Source organism: Zingiber officinale, chromosome 5A (assembly GCF_018446385.1).
Source record: "Zingiber officinale cultivar Zhangliang chromosome 5A, Zo_v1.1, whole genome shotgun sequence".
Taxonomy (NCBI): Eukaryota; Viridiplantae; Streptophyta; class Magnoliopsida; order Zingiberales; family Zingiberaceae; genus Zingiber; species Zingiber officinale.
In genome coordinates, this window is record NC_055994.1 from 46,638,357 (window position 1) to 46,663,390 (window position 25,034).

The window sequence follows — 25,034 nt, forward strand, 5'->3', positions numbered from 1 at the left end:
AATATACTTCCTCCAGGTGGAAGCTATGGCATCAAGGAGTCCAACTTCAAGTTACTCATTTGCTGCAATGACCAAGGCATGTACATGATACAACACACAGATCATGACGAACATTATTGCTTCAAAATACCTATCTTCCTGACAAGATTATGGATAATGCAACAAAAGTGAACAAAAAGACGCTAACATCCCTTATGAAGCATTTGCGACCAATCTAAACATTCTTATAACAATACAAAATAAAATTATGCCAACAACAATGCAAGTGACAGGTAGATCCCCCAAGCACACTGTTGAGGCCTACTCCTAGATCCACTAAAACCCATAAACAATGCAATGTAAGCAAAGACATACGGTACACCATTACCAAGTGACAGAAGAGCAATGCAAAAATTGTTAGAGCAGATTCGACATATTTGTCAGACAAGAATAGAAGTAATCTGCAGTAGTATTGCCAAGTAGATAAAATGCCACCATCCATATACCATGACCAAGCACAACATACTTAACCGGAAAGTTTTAGCTGGTACAGTAGAAAAATTCAAGGTAATTGAAGAATTTGTCACCACATTCCACGCGTGACCTCATGTAATTGCACTTTGGCAATGAAGCCCACCTACTGAGCTATGTTGGAGCAGAGACTTGGTAGCCTCCAACTGCCTCTATCTCATCCTTGTTCTTTGAAATCAAAGACTTAATAGACAAAACCTTTTCAATTAATTAGTAAAGATGAATACCAATTTCATGACTTGATGGATAGGAAAAGTAATCCAAGCCTTGTTGGGTAAACTTATTGCTGAAGGCATCATTCCAATTGAAGAGGAAGAGCAATAGAATCAAGTAGCAGGAAACATTCAACAATGCTTGAATCCGGTAACCATGCAGAAATTTCTCTACTATCTCCACAAGCCCCGACAAAGAATACAGTGTCTAGAATTAGGAGGATCCATTGCGATTAAGATTTGAAGGAACGTCAAACTATTTGGAGGTGGTGCAACTATGGAAGGTGACGAAGAATTAATGGTGCAATTAGGGTTTGAGATTGCAGCTGTAATGTATTCGACTGCACTTTTGTCACATTCTTGATTCCGTTTTTGTTGCCCTACTTGAGAAGGAGGCTAGGGCTAACAGTCCTTCAATGGCTGCAACAGGAGTGATGGTTAAGGTTAGGAGAGACAAGGTTTGCTTTGATACTATATTGGAAATACCTCCAAACATATCTAATACATGGGATCTTAGCCTCCTAATCTCTCTTTATTGATTGATAATACAAATGGATATACAAGATTACAAAATCATGTATTCCCACAAATTTATTTGATACTTTTAGGGACATAAATAGTCACACAATTCTTATGGAGTATAGAACTGAAGCTGTGTGGTGCAAACACTAAATTTATTTCCTTGTTAATTTAGTTTATGAAATCACGCAACTAATGCAACCACATCAACCCAACTAATGGACAAGCGACCGGCTTTGAGGATCGGGAATGTGAACAACTGGGAGAAAGATTACCAGTGGTTGAGAATCGGCGGATAATTTCCTGATTCAGTAGTGTAGACAACTTGTAATTGAAGAGATTGTTGGTTAAGGAATGACTGATTTCCTGAATTGGGACTACAAACTACCTGAAATTGAAGAAAACAATGACTGCTGGTTGAGGACAGATTACGAGGCCCTAGTGGACCGCCAATGGCTAGAATCCAAATTATCTAGCAACAACAATGAGCATAGTTGAAGAGATGCAATAAGCTGCTGAAGGCAGAGCCAGAATCCAAAGTAGCTAGCAGCAACAATGAAGAGTTGAAGAGATGAGCTGCTGAAGGCAGACATATTTTGTCTGACAGCAATGATTGCCTTGTCCATGAACGCATGCCTCAGAGGTGGAAGACACAGTGCATGGGATTTTCTCTCAGAGAAGATGAAGTGGGAGTGGCATGGTGCTTGGGAATCTTGTCGCTATGAACAGCTAGAGTAGATCCCTCGTTAAAGATGTTATGAAGAAGCTATCAGCAGCTCTAATACCATGTTATGGTATGCAGGGTATGGTGGAATTATTCTATCATGCAACCCTAGGTAGTATCTTTCTACTTATGTATAAGAATTATTAAGGAATGCGTAATATTACAAATACATCCTTGCAACGCGCATTTGCATGTTAGTCCACAAGAAATTATAAACTTGAACTTTATGTTCCTTTCCAGTATCTAGATGCCCGATTCAAAAGAATAATACAAGGTTTAATAGTAAGATACATGCAGTCTTCACAAAGCATTAATGTTTTATGTTAATTATGAGTTCAATTATCATCCTCTCCCTGTTCTATAAGATTTTTTATACATGGTGAATTAATTTTTGATGCTTGCATTGCTTAGAAATCTTAGATATGCTTTACCTTGCTCAAGAAATTGCTTATAAATCTTATAATTTTTTTACATTCTATTTGATTCATGGTATTCTCATTATCCCTTTGTTTTCCCTTGTCACCTGACCTTTCTTTATGTACGCAGATCCTAGCTTACTAACCAATTTTTTTCTTCTATATTTATGGTAGTAATGAAGTTTAGCATTGTTTCTAGGTGGTCAATTGAATTCAGGGCTCCCCAAAATGGATCTCCCCAGTTGCATGATATGCTAGCAGAATACCTTTACTCTGAATCTCCTGAGATGGTATGCTAACAATCACAATTTATTAAATGATGGAATTGTGGGAAAAAAATACTTATCTTGATTTTAAAATTCCAAAAAATGTATACTGTGTTTCTTGATTTCATTTTAACAGTCACTAGCTTTAGGTTAACTTAATTAAGTTAGAATTTTTAAAAGAGTTTATACTGTAAGCATATAGTCAGAGAAAGAATCAGTATAATTCTGATATTTAATTTAAGAGAAAAATTAGAAGATATCAGAAAAAGAATAATTAAATTTCTAAGGTTGACTCAAGAGGAAGGGCACAATGCAATGGAATAGAGATAACCCTTTTTTTTATATTTTAAGAAGCTAATATATCTATTAATCTTTCATCCAACTAAGGAACTTGAAGATAAAACATGTTTATAACAAGTGAGGTTAGGATTTTAACCAAGGTTTAAAATCTTGACCTGTGCCGAGGTTTCAGTTTCAAATCGGAACGATACAGTTTCAGTATCCTATCATCTCGTGTAATACAGTTTCGGTATTTTATTTATTTATTTATATATAGTAATTATTAGATAAATATATTTATTGTGCATAATTTAAAAATAAGTTGTATATTGATTTTATATAAGTTCTCCATTAGTGAACAACTTAATATTGTTAGAAAAAATAATTAAATATAACTTTTTTTAAATAAAATTGATCTATTAATAACTCGAATTAAAATTACTATATCATAATATGTTTCCTTACTAATACCAAAAGAAGAGTTGTGAATTAGATGGAAGCATTGGTTCTTGTCACATTCTTGTCAACTTTATAGTTCTTCAACCCTCAGTTTAAATAATCATAATTATATAAATTAATACAAATATGCTATTTTATATATAATAATTATATAAATTAACTATTTGTTCATTTAATTAATTATTAATTTAAATAATATATATTTAAAATAGTAAAAAAATATTAGAATATCAATTAAACATTAAAATAGTAAAAAAATAAAAAAATATTAGAATATAAATATGCTTTATTCAATTTTTTTAGAATTTGTAAATAAAATTTAAAACTATAAAAAAATTTCAGAATATCAATTAATAAAATTTATTAATTTTTTACAACAACAACAACCAAGCCTTTTCCCACTAGGTGGGGTCGGTTATATGAATCCTTTTACGCCATTGAGCTCTATCTCCTATTATATCATCATCTATATTTAAATAAATTTTATCTTGTTTTATTGTTGCTAACCAAGTCTTTTTTGGTCTTCCTCGTTTGATATGCATGTTTATCATAGTTTCACATCGCCTAACTGGAGCATTTATTGGTCGTCTAAGTACATGTCCGTACTATCTTAAACGTGTCTCTCGAAGTTTTTCCTCAATAGATGCAACTCCGACTTTCTCTCTAATGCTCTCATTTCTTATTTTGTCCATCTTCGTATGCCCACACATCCACCTTAACATCCTCATCTCTGCTCGTGTGCTCGAGTCATAACCCAACATTCAACTCCATATAACATAGCAGGTCTAACTACGGTTTTATAGAACTTACCTTTAAGTTTAAATACATCAATAACGCTCCCCTCCATTTCACCCATCCTGCTTGTATTCTATGTAAGACATCTCTCTCAATCCCTCTATCATTTTGTAAAAGTGATCCTAAATATTTAAATCGCTCGGTTCCAGGCAATTCGTCCTCTCCTATCTTAACAATTGTTTCATTATTTCTAATATTACTAAACTTAAATTCTATATATTCTGTCTTTAATCTACTAAGCTTAAAACCTTTCCCTTCTAGTGTTTCCCTCCAAGATTTTAGCTTAGCATTTACTTTTTCACGTGTCTCATCTACCAAAATAATATCATCTGCAAACAACATGCACCACGGTACTGTGACAACATGCATCATGATTAGTGTAAAAAGATAGGGACTTAGAGCTGATCCTTGATGTAACCCTATCTTTATTGAAATGTTTGAGTCTTTACTCAAGTCGTTACATCCTCATACATATCCTTAATTAGTTCAATATATGTTACGCTAACACCTCTCTTTTCTAAAATTCGCCATATAATTTCTCTTGGGACTCTATCATACGCTTTTTCTAAGTCAATGAATACCATGTGTAGATCTTGTTTTTGCTCCTGATATTTTTCAATTAATTGTCTAAGAAGATGTATAGCTTCTATTGTCGACCTTCTAGGCATAAATCAATGTGATTTCCTTCCTTAATCTTTTTTCTATTACTTTTTCCCAAAGTTTCATAGTATGACTCATTAGTTTAATATCCCTATAGTTTGCACAATTTTGTACGTCTCCCTTATTCTTATATAAGGGAACTAGAGTACTTATCCTCCATTGATCAGACATTTTTTTTGTTTTCAATATCATGTTAAATAATTTTGTAAGCCATTCAATACCTTGTTTCCCTAAGCACTTCCATACCTCTATCGGAATATCATCTGGTCCAAAATTTATTAATTTTTAAAAATTTAAAATATATTTTTTTATATATTTTATTAGGATGATTTAATTAAAGTTTATGAAAGTCTCTTCGAAATATTACACTTAAGTTGAGAATTGTTTGAATTAATTAAATCAGTTTTAATTTTCTTCGAAATAGGAGACATTGCGCGTCGCAGGACGCCTCCAGCGTTGTCGGAGGCATCCTACGATGCCTCTGACCCACCTTTTGTCGCGCGATGCGTCCATGTGACGAACGTGAAATTGTCGTGCGTACTGTGCCAGTTTCGCTCATGTGTCAGAGCGGTAAAACCGTCCTTGCTGTCTGGCATGGAACTGTATTTCAATCACTCAAAGAGAAATAATTAGAGAGGAAAGTAAATTTTTGGTGTTGTACTATAAAAGTGAGAAACTATTGGAGAAACATCTAATGAAGAGAGAAAATGTTGAAAGAAAGAGAAAATAATTGCTCCTATAATCTTGGAGCTAACAAGGAGATGGATGAAATAAAAAATTTAATGGCCTTTTAACCATGATTTAAAATTTCGACCAATATCAGAGTTTCGGTTTATGATTGAAACGATACAATTTCGGTACCATATCACATCGATATAATTTTGATAATTTTTAAATATATAATATATTAATTAAAATTAAATTTTTTATCCAAAATAATAATAATAATTTTTAAAAGAAAAAAATGTGGGATTGTGGAGGCACCACAACGCCATGGAGGATGCCGCGAGATCGCGACCTAGCGGAGGTTGCTTTGGGATCGTGACAACCTCTGCGACACTATGGAGATCGTTGCGATCTCATGACGGCCCGCGGTGCTAGTGCCGGGTGGTGGACAAAACGACAAAATTCTGACATGTTATAAAATTTTAAACCATGCTTTTAACTTTGAATTAAGGGGAGGAGTGGAAAAATAATAGCTTCAAATTGAGATTTTCTTTGGAAGGAGAATTAACTTGGATATATTTATGCTACATGTATTTGGGGAAATTAGGGTTAGTTCTCCCTAAGTACTACCTTCTATAAACAGGTGTTTTCATAATTGGAATACTGCATTCTAACCCTATTTAATATATGTCATGTAGGTCCCTAGAATTCACATTTAGGTCTTCAAGACTCCACATAACAACAACAACAGCAAAGTCTTATCCCACTAGGTGGGGTCGGCTAAGACTCCACTTAAGCTGAATTAAATATATCATGAAATTTAGCTTGTTACAGATACACTTGATCCTAGTAGAAAATTTGATGACTTTTCATTGGAGTTGTTAAATGATATAATTTTGTTGGATTGCATCTTCTCATTAACAAAGTTACATTCAATGTTAAAGTGTTTTGTTCTCTTATTGAATATGGGATTACAAACTATGTACATGACAACTTGACTACCACAGTAAAATGTTTGACTTCTTAGGAGCATGTCCTAGTTCCGTAATTAATTCCTTAATCTAGATAAACTCATGTGTCTAGCATAACTTTATATTCTGCCTCTAAACTTGATTTGGCTAAAAAATCTCCTTGTTCTTTTAGGAAATCAGTTTACTTTCCTAAAGGGTACAGTACGATGATGTGAATCTCTTATCTATGGTAGAACTTGCCTAGTCAACATTAGTGGGATCTGAAGGTGACCTTAATCTTAATACAAGAGAGTTCTAGTCGGAGCATTCTTTAGTTATCATATAATTCTCTATGTTGCCTCTAAATGGTCATGACATCATGGCTACTCATTGCAAACATTTTGTTTGGTCTCGTATTTGTGATTTTGAGGTCGTTTAATTTTCTAAAAAGTCTTTGCACCTTAGTCAATGGCTTCTCTTGTCTTGGTATCAACTTGACATTTAAATCTATATGCATTCATATAGAGGTTCATGTTGTTGATTTGGACAAAATTGCTACATGGACACGAATTGGTCTAAGTTTACAAACCCTTTGGATCTCTCTCTCTCTCTCTCTCTCTCTCTATATATATATATATATATATATATCCAATTTAGAGTATTATAAGACCATGTAGCAGTGTTGGCTAAAACCAACCCTGAAATGGTCTAAGTTTACAAACCCTTTGGAACTCTATATGCTTTTTCAATTTAGAGTATTATAAGACCATGTAGCACTGTTGGCTAAAACTGCTATATGAACCTAACTCGTTTAAGTTCACAAATAAAAAATTCTTTGTGTTTTTAGACTCTTTAAAGACTATATGCCTTCATTTTCCAATTTAAAATAATTTACAATTATATAGCAGTTTTATCCAAAATTATTGCTCTTAAACTTTTTTAAATTAGAAAAAGATCCTTCAGAGTCACCATATATCTTTCTTTTCCAATTTAGTGTTGATGCAATTGTGTCCCAAGTGGTTCAGTGTGACGGTGGATTTTTAATGTTTGGGCTAAGTTAGCCCTTGCTTCTGTATTTGATGTATGTGTTTGAATGTGTAAGGACTTGTCGGAACACACACGGAGCTTTTGGAAAGTTCGTGACTCAATGAGGTCGAGTATATGGATATTGGATTGGCATGACCAAGGTGTCACACTCAGTGGCTTAGAGGTCTATTGAGATCGAAGAAGTATGGTATGGGACATTTGAGGGATTGCAGGATGAAGAATACTAAGGTGGTACTGGAGTAGGTTAGTAGCACGATGGCTTGAGGTTTGTAAGTGATTATTGAAGGTTGCATGAGGTAAATCGAGAGACCGTAGGATGAGAAGCATTGAGCCAATGAGGACGACAGCTAATGGAGGCGGACCATGTATGTGAAGAGGTGGAAGGATGACATGTGGAGGAGTCGATTGCTTGTCCGCATTTGAGGGATCGAGCAACTTGATACGAGATAGTGGAGGGCAAAGTTAAATTGCAAAGAGTAAGATATTGGTCAGCTGAGTGTTGAATCACTGTATCAATAGGTATGAAGAGTAGAACTCAACATAGACTGACTCAACTTTAGAAGTGGTTGTAGTTAGATATCAATGGATAGAGAAACTCAATATCCCAAAATGTTTCAAGGTTTGTAGTTTGAGTAGTTGAAGGATGATGGACATTAATCGACTGGGGTAGTCGATTGGGTCTAATGAGACAATTAATAGGCTAAATCGACTAAGTAGTCGATTGATGACAAGTAGTTGACTGATGGTAAATGATTAATCGATTAATTGTTATTATAGAAAGCAGAAAGAAGTCGTTACTGCATTACAATGGTTGACTGGTGATGTAGACTAGTTGACCATTGGGTGGCAAATAACAAGAGATGTTGAAGGATTGAAGGCTATAACAGGAGAGCTTGTTGGAAGCTTCAAGGTCTGTGAAAATAAGATTGGTCAAGTCTTGTTAGAGCTTCTCGCCTTTATTATAAGACTTCTCGTAAATCCTTGTAACTCTTGTGCTTGAAAGATGTTTCTCCACTTCTGGTACTTGACCAAGAAGGTGGAAGTGATGCTTTCTGTGAGTGATCCTCTAACAGATCATAGATCATGTAGTAGGAGCCTAACGTATTAGCGATTATTATAAGTGTGATTTTTTGAATGATTTATTTGCACAACTAATGTTTTATTTGACCTTGTTATGCTAGTTTGATAACAAGAGTAGATAGAATTGTACTTGCATGTTAAGGATCGCTATGCACCCACCTATAGCTTAGTCGTTCAATTCTAACATTTAAATCAGCTTTGGGCAATGTAAACAACTAGAAGAGAGGCGAGAGGATGGTGAATAGTCTCTCTCGCTTGCGTTGCTTACATTTGCTCGTTACCTACATTGATAGTCTATGTTGCCGAAAGAAATAATATCAGTAAATGAAGAAAAATGAAATGCAATCAGAGAACAATGAGCGATATAACCTGGTTTGACAATGCTTAGACTCTTTCTCCACGACATCTGATTCTTTAGGTGGATCACTTCTAAAAAATTCTGCTATCTTTCTCCTTGGAAGCATCGGAGGTCGAGAATCCTCTTACAAATCTTTTCCTTACAATAGATGGAGACAAGTACGAAAACGAGAAAAGTACAAAGAATAAGAAAAAGAGCTTGGGTGAGAATTCTGAAGATTGTTCACGACTGTCGTTCCGCCAAGTTTGTGTATTTATAGCTTCATCAAAATCCCAATTAGCTTGATTCTTGCACAGTTATCAATTGACTGCTACTATTCATTATTGAATGGTGAACAATATACGTTGTAAATCTAGTTGTTACAACTCGAGTTTGCCTGCTTAACAACTCCTTTCTTGTTTCCTATTATAATATTAGTCATCTGGGTTTGTCACTCCAATCGACTGTTCTCATGAGTCATATTATTTTGATCATTTATGTTTGATCTTCAGTTGACCGGTTAGTCAACTGATCATAACATCTTGTAATTGATCATCATCGAGTTACTATTCTCAAAGATGTATCACACTCTCTTCTATTTAATCCCCATCGATCATAGTATTAATTTAGTGATATAATCTTCAATACTTGAAAGTAATCAATGGAATCAATCCATAAATGTTAAAGAGGCTTTAGGGTTTGCTAGTCGACTAACTGAATCAATCAATCAACTCTACAACACCACGAATATCTGAACACTCGTTAGTGTTCTATCAGCCGATTGGATGTATCTATTAGTCGACTTGGCCAAACCACAAATCCTTAGACATGCTTTAAGATCTTGCTCATGGTTTAAAATTTTTCTTCGTGCCGGGCGTAATTTACCGCTCACCCGCTCGCTCGACACCATCATCACCACGAAGGGGACCTCTATTGGTAGCGGCGAGGCCTTCGCGGGTAGCGGCGAGGCCTCTGAGGGTAGCGGCGAGGCCTCCTTGACTTCCGCAACCTCCGCTGCGAGGCTGTTGCGACCTCCATGGGTCACGGTGAGGCCGTTGCGACCTCTAAGGGTCGTGATAGGGGACGTGCGTGGGGAAAAAAAATTAAAACTTAGGTTAGTTTCTATCAACTCCTAGTTAAATAATTAAAATCTAATAAAACTATCATATTAATTTAATATATATATTTTATTTTTTAATTTTAAAAATATATGATAAATTATTTATTTATTTACCATACGGAGGTGCCGTGATCTCGTATTTTTTTTCTTTTTTAAAAAATATTTTATTTTTTTATATTTTATATTTTAAATATTTAGATTAAAATTTTAATTTTAATTAATGTATTTTATATTTAAAAAATATTAAAAATATATCGGGACAACACCATACAGTACCAAAACTATATCATTCCAGTCATAAACTTACAGTTGGATATAACTTGAGATTTTAAACAATGATTTTGCTAGTCAATTGACTAAATCCATCAGTTGACGAGATCAAACACTAACTGAGAATAGAACTGACTTGGGGTTTGCTAGTTGACTAACTAAATTTATCTATTGACTCATCTACTAGGCGACTCATTTCCTGATAATGATCATAATAATCGAGTCCTAAACTGCACACTTACTGAAGCTTATAATTTGCCAAAAGACCTTGTTCCCTTTGGGATTTTCATGCCTAGGGACTCCTCACCTCTTAGACTTCCTTTCTTACTATTTCGACTCCATGACCAGCTAGGTCTTTATTGCCGCCAAGAATCTAGTTTTTGACCTTCCTTAATATCCAGTCTCCTCGATTGAGATTTTCAGATCACCAATAATTCGATTTTCGATTTTTTTTTTTTGACTTCCTTGCCTAGCATCGGGTCTCACTAACTTGTTGGTATCAAGTATTCAATCCACATAAACCAACTTGGATACTTGTAATAGCCGTCGTCAATTTTCCTACTCAGATACTTGATACATATGTAAGTATCTCCTAATTTAAACTTGATCCAAATATCAAAATCACATGTAATACCACAAGGTTTGGCAATGATTGCACCAATAAAACATTCCTATGTCTTCTTTTTCCATCTTATATTAGTTTAAGACTATGTAGTAGTTTTATTTAAATTGGTACATAGTCTAAAGAAGTAAAAAAATAATGAGTGAGTCAAGATCTATTTATTTTAAAATTTCATAAAAGTGCTTTTAAATGAATAACAACTTCAAAATATATATATGGAAATAGAAGAAACAAAAATGATAGTGTAGATCATAGAAGAAAGGAGAGAAGTTTATTGATGATAAAGCATCAAAGCGATGTTTGTTGGTTTAGTGGAATTAAAGGACTCCATTAATATTAGAATGTCCTTTGATTGATTATGGGGGACATATATCCAAAGAGGACCAGTCCAATTTTATTTAGTCAAGTGGGTGAAATACACTGGTCTAAATAGCTTAAGAGGGATATTGATAGTTTAGATAAAGTGGGGCATCTTCCGGTGCACTTTGATGATAAATCAAAAAGGTTAACTGTTTCAACAATTCTATGAAAAAGGGGTGCCCTTTTGATAGTGTAGAGTAGAGAAGAAAGGAGAGAAGTTTGATTATAAAGAAGCGAAGTAGCATTTGTTGGTTCGGTGGAATTGAAGAATTGCATTAATATTAAAGTGTCCTTTTGTGTATTAGGTGAGACGTAGGCTGATAGAGGATCTATCCTATTTTATTTAGGCAAGAGGGATATTGGTAATTTACATAAAGTGAGGCATCTTGGATTGCGCTTTGAAGATAAACCAAAAAGGGTCACCCTTTTGAGATTTTGTTATGAAGGGGCTACCTTTTGATAATGTAGATAAGAGAAGAAAGGAGAGAAACAAAGTGGTGTTTGTTGGTCAGTGGAATTAAAGAGCTGCAATAATATAATAGCATCCTTTGACGGATCACGTGGAACATAGGTCAAAAGAGATTTGATCTAATTTTTTTTTGTAATCCAGGTATCCAGCTCTTCGAACCGACTAATTCCGGAGGTGATCGGCCCGACTCTATGGAAGTTTCTCACTAGTCATCAGGATAAATCAGGAAGTGCTAATGGAGGCCCATTCAGACACCAACATTTGTAGGCCTGCTTCTCACTGGAGGGGAAAATTCCCAATGCGTTGCAGTTGAGATTCGAATCTAAGATCTTTGGGTTATCCGTTGGAGTCTAACCATCGCACCATTGCCCGGGGAATGATCCGATCTAATTTTATTTAGTCATGCGGGGGAGAATAAATTACTCTAAGCAGATTAAGATGATGTTGACAATTTAGATAGTGAAGCATCCTAGGGTGCACTTTGGTAATAAATAAAATGGGCCGCCCTTTTTGTTAAAAAGTGGTTCCTTTTGATTTTTGCCCTAAATTAAAAGCAAAATTAGACATTTAAAAGGAAATAAAAACTTGCTCAAATTCTTTTGCCATTGTGATAAAGCTATTGACTTTTGATGGAAAATTAAGTGTTGTGTGTATAAATGAGTGAATTTTATTAAATGTGCTTAATGGAGCTTGAGCCAAGGATCCAAGTATAAAGCTGAGTGATATCATAAATGTAATAGAAATACCTCTATAAGATTTGATCATTGAGAGAAGGCATATCTCATAGCCTGGATCTGAAGAAGATGGGTATGTTTTGTAATAGGAATTGTGATAGTAGGTTAGAGCCAAGTTTAAAAGGATGAGAGCTTGTACCATCCTAAGTAGTTGTGGCTATCTATGAAACATGAACAGTGAGTATAGGAGGCTAAGTGGATAATAATAAAAATAATAACAAACATTTTGAAAAACCTCAAATTTCCATAAGTAAATATTTGGGCCTATCCTATTTATTGGTATAACCTTGATTTTTCCAAGTGACCTCTACCACCACATGACCTAATAGTTAGAAATTGAGTGGCTGAAATATATCTATTTGATGGGTACAAGGTGCTATATATGTTGGTGCAATCGACCCATTGTGTTCAGGATTGATCATTTCGATTTTGATATTTAAGTAAATGTTTTACATTAGGATCATATTGATACTTGATATGTATATTTGAGTTGTGCAGGACTTAGAGAAATACACTTAAAGACAACTTAGTGCGATTAAGGTTGGTTGGTGACTCGAAAGCTCAAGGCTCATGAAGATTGGAGAAGAATGGCTTGAAGCATCCGAGGGACCATAGAATGAGAAATCTCGGAGTATTGCTGAGCCGGAGGAGGCGAACTGCATAGGAAAACATGAAGGGTGGTAGAGGGCCCAGGTGCATCTAAGGGATGAGTAGCCTAACGGAAAATAACTCTTGATGAGTTGAGTGTTGAGAGCACATATACTTGAGAGAGGCTAGATATCAAGATAGGTGGACCCAACCATTTTTCTTTTTTACTCATTTTTTACCATTGAACTGCACTTCCCTCTTTGCGGTCTCAGGCTGGATTGACATGTGGGTTGTGCTTGGCCTAGGTCTTTGCCATGCCTAGCTCGCCTGCGAGTTCTCGTAGCCTTCTCAGATTCAAGAAATAATGTGTTTCTATATCCTTCTAGGAAAAGACAGGTTGTTAAAGACAATCTTGTTTAATGTTATTCAACTATATCTCATAGAGAATCTTTATTATAACCATTTATGTGAGCCTGGTTCACCCCATAAGCTTCAGTTATGCACAGGAAAATGTGCCTGAACTCGAGCATATTCAGATCCTTCTTATATTATTTTTAATATATGCATGTCTTTGAACTAGCCTTTATCTAAGTAAATTGGCTATCTGATGAAAGAAACTAAGACCTGTATAAGATTTCTATAATGATATCTTCTCTTATTTCCCATGGAACTTGTTTAATCCTTTATTAGTCGTTTCAACATTTTATTATTTTATGCATAGTTACTTTATTCACACTGTTTCTTTTCATTTTTGTTCAAATGTAAACTTCTGTATTACTTTACATATCGTCCTCATCTTTTGTTCATGCAAATGGTCTACAGGACATGGCTAAGGTGTCAAGTCATTTTGTTCGAGGAGAGGATTCTACAAAGTTTGCTTCTGTGCTTGTAAATTTTATGGGTAAGGTAAGCCTTCAGAAATATTTATATTCGGAGAAATAGTCTTCCATCAGGTGAACACATGTGAAAGAAGTGCTAGTGAAATTAGGAAACATTCATGAATAATGATAGACCACAATCCCAACTTTTTTGTTTTATGGCTACAATGTCACTTTACCTAGTAGTTAACTTTAATTCTATAGAAGCCCCAAATAGTTCATTTATTTATTTTTGCTACATATATTAGTACTATAAAACTAGATTTCTTATTTCTTGGAATATCTTTTCTTTACGAATATATAGTCCTTGAACTCTATGTGGAATATATATATTTATGTTCCCTAACAAGGCATTCATCAGCCAGAGCTTATGGGTATAGTCTACAGCTGTGTTAGTTAATGCTTGAGTTCATAATTTTGAGATTGTTATAAGCTATGAATTATATGCTTAAAATCGACTAGTTGTCTGAGAATTGGGAGTACGAAATGAACATCTGCTCTTGACTTTATTAGACTCTATTCTCATTTTACACGTATGATTTTTCTTAAATCATTTTTCTGGACAGTGCTATCCTGGGGAGGATGATGTGGCAATTGCTCGTGGAGTCCTCCTGTAAGTGTTTTTTGTCATCTCAATTCATTTTTCTTTTGCTCGATGGAAAGTGTGTATTGAATCAGAGAAAATTGGATATAATCTTTCTCAAGAAAAATTCTTCATATTCTATATCAACTCATAATCCCTATAGAAGAGAACCTCAAGAGCAAAACAAACTATTCACATGCATTCTAAATGGTGTCAAAAAATTATCTTTACATCATCAGCTCATTGCAATTCAACTTCATGAGAACACAATTATGAGATTCACAATACCTAAATGAAACCCATACTACTATCTATCGAACAATTATTTATGTTTCCATCCTAAACTAGATACGCCAACCTAAAACAGAAATAAAATCAAATAAAATATTTACCACACATTTTCCCAAGTTGATGGAATAAGATAGGTGCTTTGCTGATACAAAATACTCAAGCTAATAAGACCTAAATAATGTCCTGATTAGTCCAATATAATATAATTAATTATTTTCCATTATCAGCCATACAATTAATTACCAATTTTTACATTTAATTGATTGACATAGAAGGCTTCGAAAACAAGGAAAAAGGGACCCTCTTGTCTTGCCCAAAAAGATAGCCGGCTAAATTTTGAAACATTTTGCAGAAGGAAAACTCTAACAATGTTGATAGCAGCAACCAAACCTAATATAAGAATAATGCACTACGGTCAGCAGTCAAAAGTACAAGTGCTGTTAGCAGCAGTCAGAATCCAGCCACCAACCAACCACAATAAAAAAAGTTGTAAGCGGCAGCACCCATTTTTGTTTAATTACATCAGAAATGAACCAAAAACATATTCAATTTTCCGATCCATAACCAGATTATCCATATGTTTCAGCTGGGAATGAGCCATACCCAATTCACCTAGAAACTAATCCAGCATCTGAAATCAGATTCAGATTAAAAATCCAGTATGAGATAGTATCAGTTCCAGAACAACTTTCTTATTTCAGCAAGTTTCAGAAATGGTTCCAGCTACTTCAATTTTGAGTACAGTTCATTGTTTCATCAATGATAATATAAGCAATCTTAATCACAGCCAGTATCATTGCGCAACAATTTCAGATCATTTAAATAGAAGCAGATACTACCAACTCAGATTCAAAACTTCATATCAATTCATTTTTCCTTCTCTATGATCATTCATTTCATCTTTATTTTAACAACAACAACAAGCCCTAAATATATTTTGTTATCTTTATTTTAAATTTTGTAAAATTTTAGTGGCTGCACAAGATAGAAAGAAGTTTCTCGGGCAAGTCTATACTTGGGAGTTGTATCACTGATTCAAAAAGAGATTTGAACTATGCTAATCTAAACTCATACTTGTCTATATTTTGGCGGAGTAAGGTTGATTTATTCCACTTAAATAAATAGATTGTTGTCATAATAATGTATTTGGAGGCAATTTAAATTTGTTACTGTAACTCATAAATCTATGTATTGATGTTTATCTTGAATTTCTTATTAGTGTTTCTAACATTATGCATTTTATTATTTTTTATAGATATCTGTCTCAAGGAAATCTTAAGGAAGCAAATAACCTTGTGGATAATGTTAAATTGCAATTGAATGAAAAGCAACTTGAGCTTCCAAAAACGGATTTGATCCAATTTATTGAGTATCTTCTGCAGACGTAAGTCTTCTCCATTCATGTCTCCTTTGCTGAAAACATATTTATAATCAGATATGATTGTGATAATATGCGTCTTTACAGATATTTGAAGCCATGCCTGAACCTGTGATTGCCTAGAAGAATGCTATAGCTATTTTAAAATAGTTTACTGTTTGTTCATCTTTTACACTACCAATAAATATTCATATGATAGGGCATGTGGTTCAGATTTTGTGGATAAGCAAATGCCACTTCCTTTGAGCATTCTAGATAGTAGCTTTTTAGCAAATTGACTAGTTTACTTGTTTAGGTTTGGTCTAATGTAGGAACACTGAAAATCAAGATAATTGCATTCAATTTTATTTTGCAACTTTTGTAGGAAACAACCAAATATACTTGTTAAGATGCCACTGACTATTGGAGATCATATGTCCATCCAAACATGAATGGTCACCTAACTGATTAAGGATCTTCTATCATATCTAAGCTACCTGGTATGACAGTTGTTCTTGAAGACTATGTCTTACTTTTCAGAAGAGAAATGCTCTCAGCTAACTAATTAATTCCAGCATCTAAAAGAGTTTTGCAGTTTCCCATCCCTATTTCAAAATCCACTACCACTAACCAATACTGACTTGGCTACACTATTAGCCTCAAATGCTCTCCTCCTAGATTTGTGTCACCACCTTCATCTGAATTTAATCTAACGTTGGTCTTTCACTTAGCAAGAATCTTCTTGTTTAGAGCCACTGTCAAATTATACAAGCTCCTCAACTCATTTGACTCTTGCACGTACAACTAATAAACTCTCTACTGCATTCCAACTCTATTTGATTAGTGCACAATTCAATCTTCTCTCAAGGCTGCCAACAACCCTAGAGCTTGAATCAGCTAAATGTTTTGAGGACACTATAACTTGTCACTTATCTCATTAGTGAAAGACTGACCACACTTCACCTGACAATCTGCAATTTCTAAGTCCATATTCTCTTCAATAATGCACAAAACCCAAATCTTTCTTCCAATTTGTCACCCTCGTAGTGCAACATGCAGAAAATTATATTGGACAATAATCAGAAGCAATTCTTTGCAGGTGGGTAACTATGGCATCACTGAATAACTTCAAAGCTGGCTTATTTGCATGAACCCTGCTCGATCTACCTAAGTTTTTTTCACTATCTCATCTATTGTCACTCCAAGTATCTAAGCCCAATAAATTCCAAAAAAAAAACACCTGCAATATCTATGAAATCCAGAAACCATGTCATAGATCTCCCCCCGGTTGAGCCACACACCTCCTTTCTTGTCCTTGAACTTGCAAACACAAATTAAAGTCCCTTGCGACTCGCCAGGGCACATCAACTACTTGCAATCCCTTCAACAACTTCCAGAGCATATCCCCAATATATTAGATAAACTTGCATAAACACCAGTGAACCAGGCTTTGTTTTTAGCAGAAATAATAGAAGAAAAAGCTGTCTATTCTTGTACGTAGCACCAACCTCAACTATACCCTTTGTCACACCAGAATAATTCCTTTAAACCTTCCAGTTGCAGACACCAAATCACCTTATCACATCCTAAAATTCACCTTTTGGCTGCCTCCCCCTGATGAGTTTCCTCCAAAAGAATGACCCCTATTATTGTACATAGCACTAACCATAACAATACCCTTTGCCAAATTAGAATAATGACCTTTCAGTAGTGGACACCCAATCACCTGACCACTTACTAAAAGAAGCAGAATATCCTGATGAATCAACTCAATTGGAAGACCAGGGTTGCAATCAAATGGGAATATCAACAATTTGCTCCACTATTGGCCATACACGATGTCTCTAGGAACCATGGTCCTTTTGAAAGAATCTCTGTACATTCACCATCATTATGAAAAAAGAAATCAAAGAACCTTGGTGCTAAACCCACCACCCTCAGCCCAGATCTGAGCTCTCATAACATTTGCAGAACATGCTTCACCAATTTCAATGCCGGGCTATTTATCCTCAACTGTGTCTTCTTCAAACCAACCTCTGTTATCACCACAATTCCGTAGTGGACTTTTATAGTGTCCTAATTCTATCATTCACATCCATGGCTATAGGATTGTTATCAGATTAACATGATCAAGACAAACCTACCCATGAGGACTCTTCTCTTGAAGCTGAAATTCCTTTCATACATCAACTCTGAATGCTAAATAAGAGTTAAAATCAGTTCGCACACCCTTAACAGACCCCCAAGTCCAACCATGTGCCCAGGAAACCAGCTAACTCTATCTCCAACTCCTTCAATATATCAAGGTAGATCAACACAGCCACCATCGGATCATTTTGTGGCTTCATCCCAAGCTTCATATCGTCTTCATCTTCATCGCTGATCGAGTCTTCAAGTTGTCATATCCATTCGGTCATCTTGGAAATGTATTAAGTGGTACACTATTCTTTATGCGATGATACTGGATAAACTTACTAGCCTTTATGTGATCAATCTCCATAATCTATCCTATTTGTGGTATGATAGTTTAATTAGAATAAATATAAGGACAAAAATCAAAATGTGCTCCTAATTTTTTGAAATGTCAAAAGGGCGCTCCTTGCTTTTAACATGTCAAATGGATGCTCCACGATATTTCTCATACCTAAAATGTATTTATTCTAGTGTTGTTGTAGCAGCCACTGAGTAGTTGCTACATGTAAAAATAAACTGATCAACTCGATCAAAAAATCTATATATAAAGCACTTTTATATAAAAAATACTCTTTATGAACTTGGTTAAGATTGCTTAAATTTAATCAAAATCCCTTCAAAATGGTCAAAATCTTCATAAAATTGTCGTAACAACCTAAGTGGTTGCTACAAAATTGTAGCAGTTATTTAAAGTGATTTTAACCTTTTTATGGTGATTTTGACCTTTTAAAAGTGATTTAGATCGAGATTAAGCGATATTGACCAAGTTTTGGTAAAGAGTTTTTTCCCCTTTAAAGTGCTCTTTGGATAGTATTGAATACAACAAAGCCTTATCCTAGGGTTCTCTAGATAGTATTGAATACAACAAGGCCTTATCCCACTAGGTGGGGTCGGTTACATGGATCTTTCTATGCGATTAGGCTCTATCCTCTACAATATCATTATCTATATTTAAATAAATTTTATCTTATTTTATTTTGCTAACCAAGTCTTTTTTTAGTCTACCTCTTTCTCGTTTGATATGCGTATTTGTTATAGTTTCACATTACCTAACTAGAGTATTTATTAACCGTCTAAGTACAAGTTCGTACTATCTTAAACATGTCTCTCGAAGTTTTCTCTCAATATATGCAACTCTAACTTTTTCTCTAATGCTTTCATTCTTATTCTGTCCATCGTATGTCCACACATCCACCTTAACATCCTCATCTTTGCAACTTTTATCTTCTGTTCATGTGCTTGAGTTATAACACAACATTCAGCGCCATATAATATAGCAAGTAGAACTTCCCTTTAAGTTCTAGAGGTACTTTACGATCACATAAAACACGGGACACTTTTCTTCATTTCAACCATTCTATTTGTATTCTATATAAGACATTTTTCTCAATCTCTCCATTTTGCAAAAATAATCCTAAATACTTAAAGCTTCCAGACAACTCGTAATTTCCTATCTTAACAATTGTCTTATTATGTCTGGTATTGCTAAACTTGCTAAACTTAAATTTTATATATTCTGTCTTTACTCTATTAAGCCTAAAATTTTTCATTGTGTTTTTCGTTGAGATTCTAGTTTAGCATTTATTCTTTCACGTGCCTCATCTACCAAAATAATGTTATCTGCAAATAACGCGCACTACAGTACTGTGTTTTGAATGTATCCAATGAGTTCGTCCATGATTAGTGTAAAAAGATAGATTTAGAGCTGATCCTTGATGTAACTCTATTTTTATTGGAAATGTTTCAGTTATGTTATTACATCCTCATATATATCATTAATTAGTTCAATATATATTACGATAACATCTCGCTTTTTTAGAATTCTCCATATAATTTCTCTTGTGATTCTATCATAAGTTTTTTATGTCAATTTATACCATGTTTAGATTTTCTTTTGCTTTCGATATTTTTTAATTAGTTGTTGGAAAATATGTATAACTTCTATTGCCGACTTTCCAAACATGAACCCAAATTGATTTTCGATCATAATGATCTTCTTAATTTTTTTCTATTACTCTTTCCCAAAGTTTCATGGTATGACTCATTAGTTTAATACTTTTATAGTCTGCACAATTTTGTTATTCTCTAGTTCTTATATAAGGGAACTAGAGGACTTACCCTTGATTGAAAAGATATTTTTATCGTTTTCAATATCATATTAAATAATTTTGTAAGTCATTTAATACCTTGTTTCCTTAGGCACTTCCATACCTCTATCGGAATATCATCTGGTACAACGACTTTTCCATTTTGCATCATATTTAAAGCTTGCTCGAAGGTTGAATTTTATGATAAAAATTTAAATTTCTATACTTATTTGACTTACTTAAATTACCTAAGTTAAGTTGGTCACCTAAATCATTATTAAAAAATTGATAAAAAGATTTATTCTGTTGTTTTTTATTTCTTTATCATTTACTAGTACCACATTCATCTTTAATATATCTTATTTGATAAGATCTCTTTTCTTTCTCTCTCACTTTAGCTAAATGTCTCTTTTCCCTTCTTTTATATCTAATTTTCGATATAACCGTTCAAAAGTTTTATTGTTTTGCTTCATTCATTGATTTTTTATCTTCTTTTTTGGCTATTGTATATTTTTTTAAGTTTTCCTCGTTCTTATAAATATTTAATTTTTTATAGGCTGTTTGTTTTTTCCTTCACTTTCTCTTATATTTTTCATTCCACCACCAAGATTCCTTACTTGGTGGTGCATGTCCCTTTAACTCACCAAGTATGTTCTTGGCTACTATTTTTAACATTGATACTATCTTATCTCATGTCGTATTCGACTCACAAGTATATTTCACCTAATGCTTGTACTCTTATATTCTCCTTAAATATATTTTGCTTCCCTTTTTTTAACTTCCCCTACTTAATTTTAAGAGTTGTGTATATTTTCCTTCTATTGATATTATGATTGTGGCGTATATCTGAAACTACTAACCTATGTTGGGTACTTAAGCTTTCTTTGGGGATGACTTTGTAATTTTTATAAATCTTTCTATCTCTCTTCCTAACTATTGTATTGAATGACCAAATTAAATTAAAAAAAAAATAATTTAATTTTACACATTGTAGCAGCCATTCCATGGCTACTAAAACAATATTGGAATAAGGGTATTTTCAGAATAAGGGTGTTGCTTTGATGTTTTGAAAAGGATGAGCGTTCTTTTAATTATTCTGATATCTAGGGTTGACCTTTTGATTTGAATCTTGACTGAATGATTTATTCTCATAAGATCAAGGCTTGATCAATTAAAAGCTGGATGGACAATAAATACATTATTTTTTTAGATATATTGAATCAACAAGGAGAGATTTTATTGTTTATTGAATTAAAGCTAGTGGTTAGATCAGAGAACAGATTTTTCACTTCTTTGTTTAAGTGAAAAATAATTCTATAAGTAGTTGATTGACTAGAAAACGCCTTGTATTGGAGTTGTGCGGTTTAATAAGTGTCACATAAAATTAAGTATTGAGGTCCACAAACAAAGATATACTCTTATGCAATGATTAAAGAAAAAATCCATGTGGATACTCTCAAATAATTAGAACTGCTGACTTATTATTTTTATTATCATCTGACCTTTGATTTGCTCATTCATTCATGCAAATAGTGATGAGTTTGTATGTTAACCGCCAGGATGGAAAGAGATGCTTTCCCACTGTTCAAGCTATTGAGGCAGAAATACAAGTCAAGTATAGATCGTGAGTCTTTGTTTGATGAGGTATTATTATCTTCCTGCCTTTCAATTGACTGTTCTCTTAACCTTTACATGTAATGGTGACCATCCATTGCCCTGATACTCCATGTTACTTGTAAGGTAGAACCAAAAGTAAAAGGAAACCTTATGAGATGCAACATTTCTTGGTTATTCTTCTTTGATCTGCAAAGATGGTGGGTGTTGAAGTTGTGACACCTAAAATGTTCCTTTTACTGCTCAACTTAATGTTTTTTTTTTAAAAAAAATCTGTTTTCTTCATGTTAATAGCCTTTTGTACCTCACGCTACCACTTCTTCTTTTAGACTACCCATAAATGATCTTGCTATATTCTTAATCTTATTTGTGTCCAGATTGCTGGTTTGCTAGCCATTTATGATTATTTACTTTTTACTGTTTGTAGAAAAATAGATATTGCATCAAATCATAATGCAGATGCTTGATAACTCAAAAGCATATTATAACTAAACAGAAATTTAGATGATGTGATATAGCTGACTGATACATTTGTATTGTTACTTAAATTTTTTACCTTCTTATTATTAGTTATTAGATGAAATTGCCGAGAAGTTCTATGGCGTGCAACGCAGAAATGGCCTCCAAGGCATTTTTGGTGATCTCTTTAAGGTACCAATACTCTAGTAATCTCAGAAAATACTAGTTAAGTGTTGTCTTCGACTAAGATTTGTGAACTAGATCCAGTTCTGAAGTATTAAAAGATATTTAAGAACTATGCTAACCAAGATTGCTTTGTAATCTCATATTTAATATATATATATATATATATATATAGCCGTAGTAATATAAAGTTATACACCTATGTTGAATTGTAATTTTTCATTCACAGAAGTTATGTTCCTTTTCTTAAATTTGTCCTTTTTTCCTCCTGTGCTACTGAAGAATTTTGAGTGATCGGTTTTGGTCTTGTATGAATGTCATTTGTTTTGTGCTGCTAACCTTTATTTTACTCCTATAGGTTTTAATTAATTTATGTTTACCCATTTTCAACTGTTCCACATCATTACGTTTTGACAATTTCTGTTGATGCTTCTTGAATTTGATGTTTTTACAAAATAATTCTGGAAATATGTTCATTTGCTTAACTATGGTGTGTAAGGGTGAGCAAAAGTTTGGTTAAACTAAATAAACAGATCAAATCTACCGAATTTAAAAATTCGATTTGGTTTATTCAGGAATTTATTTATTTTTTAAAAAATTGATTAATTTAGTTCGGGTTTGGTTTTGAAATTTCTTTGGTTAAACCGAATAAATTGAATTTTTAAACCAAATCAAATTTTTAGACCGAATTAAATTTTTATTAAGTCAAATCAAATTTTTAAAAAAAGTCGGGATGTTTGATTTGATTTTTATTGAAAATTCAGTTTGATTTATTCATTTTTTTTAATCAAAAATTGGTTGGTTCAGTTCGTTAAAAAAAATGGTTCGGTTTGATTAATTTAGACCGAAAACTCACCTTATGGTGTGTGCAAAAAAAAAAATTTAAAAATTATAATAATAAAAATGATGATATGATAATGGGATGATTTGCATGCAACTACGAAGTTAGAAGGTAACAATGATTTCATCTTCGTTTCACTTGCAAAATTAGTAACTATCAAAACTATTGTTGCAGATGATGTGAGTGCTTTGTTGAGCCTTAAATATGTCAAAGTGTGGGAGCCAGTTGGGGCTGAGAAATTTCTTTTCCTTTGCTTTCAAAGGAACAAAGAGTTTTTAAGCAATAAGATGCAGTAGGTTCAAATTATTTTGTTTTCGTAGATCATGTCTCCAAAATTGTATTCTCCATTGAAAAAGCTCATTTGTATCCTGTTTAATTGTCTTCTTGAATAAAATCTTTGATTTCTGTTTAAACAAAATCCTACAAGTGTTCTGACTGTCGGGTTCAAGCGAAAGTAGTCGAATTGCTGAAGAAAATCTGTTGAGTCTGAACAAGTGAAGGTGCATTATTTTTTACTTTTTACCTGATGCGCATTATTTGGGGCTATTCCGTCACAAATCTTGGAATGTTGATATCAGATACGGACTCACGTAACATTGCTAGTTTATTTTACCAACAATTTGCTAAGCTTTTAGATTAGATTTATATCATTTGCATAATAACATTTTTTGGTAAATTAAAAGGTAGAAAATTAAAAAATATTTTTGTTTATCTATATCATCGAAAGAGCATTCCTCTAAAAACTATTAAAATAGCATCCTACTGGTAATTTAATAACTGTAATATCGCTTTGCCCTCCATTTATTTTATAAATTTAGTATGTGATAATCAACTCGGTTGCTATCTAATGACTATGTATAAAATAATATTACCTTATATTGTGGCTTTGTATAAAGTAATACTACCTTAATATTGTTTTGTACAACGTAGCACTATCTTAGTTTAGGTTGTGTTGGGCTATCAAGGAATTGTGTATATTTTTCGATTAGATTGTCTGAAAACAAAGGGATATTTTAGATAAAAGAAAATTATATATGGATAAAAAGAATGTTCTTTTGATTCTTTGTCGAATAAGTTAGTCGATTGACTCCAAGTCTCAATTGGGTGCATATCCATATTGAATAGAGGCGTAATAAGTTGGAAGAGTTCCAAGCAAGATATTGTTATTATTTTACCATAGAGGCAAAATATACTACGTCTTCTAAAGCAACAAAAGAGTAGTTTTCAGTTTGGATCAAGAAGTTCATCTTTGAACTTGTAATGATTTTGACTATTGTTGAAGCATTATCTGTTTACTGTAATAATAATAGAGTCATTGCACAGGCGAAGGAACCCAGGTCTCACCAATGATCCAAACATGTGTTTTAGCATTATCATTTGATCAGAGAGAACATTAGTAGGAAAGAAATACACATAAAAAATATTTCCACTTAAAGGAACCTGACAGATCCTTTGACAAAGACTC

At 33.6% G+C, this 25,034-nt stretch overlaps 1 protein-coding gene across 1 annotated transcript in view; it reads left to right on the forward strand.

Moving 5' to 3' along the window:
- The window catches only part of LOC121980473 (protein GET4-like), a 44,898-nt gene extending 20,911 nt beyond the window's left edge, over positions 1-23,987 (forward strand). The window contains exons 6-12 of the mRNA XM_042532537.1: positions 2,581-2,671; positions 13,906-13,989; positions 14,528-14,574; positions 16,091-16,219; positions 22,032-22,116; positions 22,657-22,737; positions 23,744-23,987. Of these exons, the coding sequence (XP_042388471.1) occupies positions 2,581-2,671; positions 13,906-13,989; positions 14,528-14,574; positions 16,091-16,219; positions 22,032-22,116; positions 22,657-22,737; positions 23,744-23,752 (526 nt within the window). The 3' untranslated portion in view covers positions 23,753-23,987. The remainder of the gene's footprint in view (positions 1-2,580; positions 2,672-13,905; positions 13,990-14,527; positions 14,575-16,090; positions 16,220-22,031; positions 22,117-22,656; positions 22,738-23,743) is intronic.
- The last annotated feature ends 1,047 nt before the right edge of the window (positions 23,988-25,034 follow it).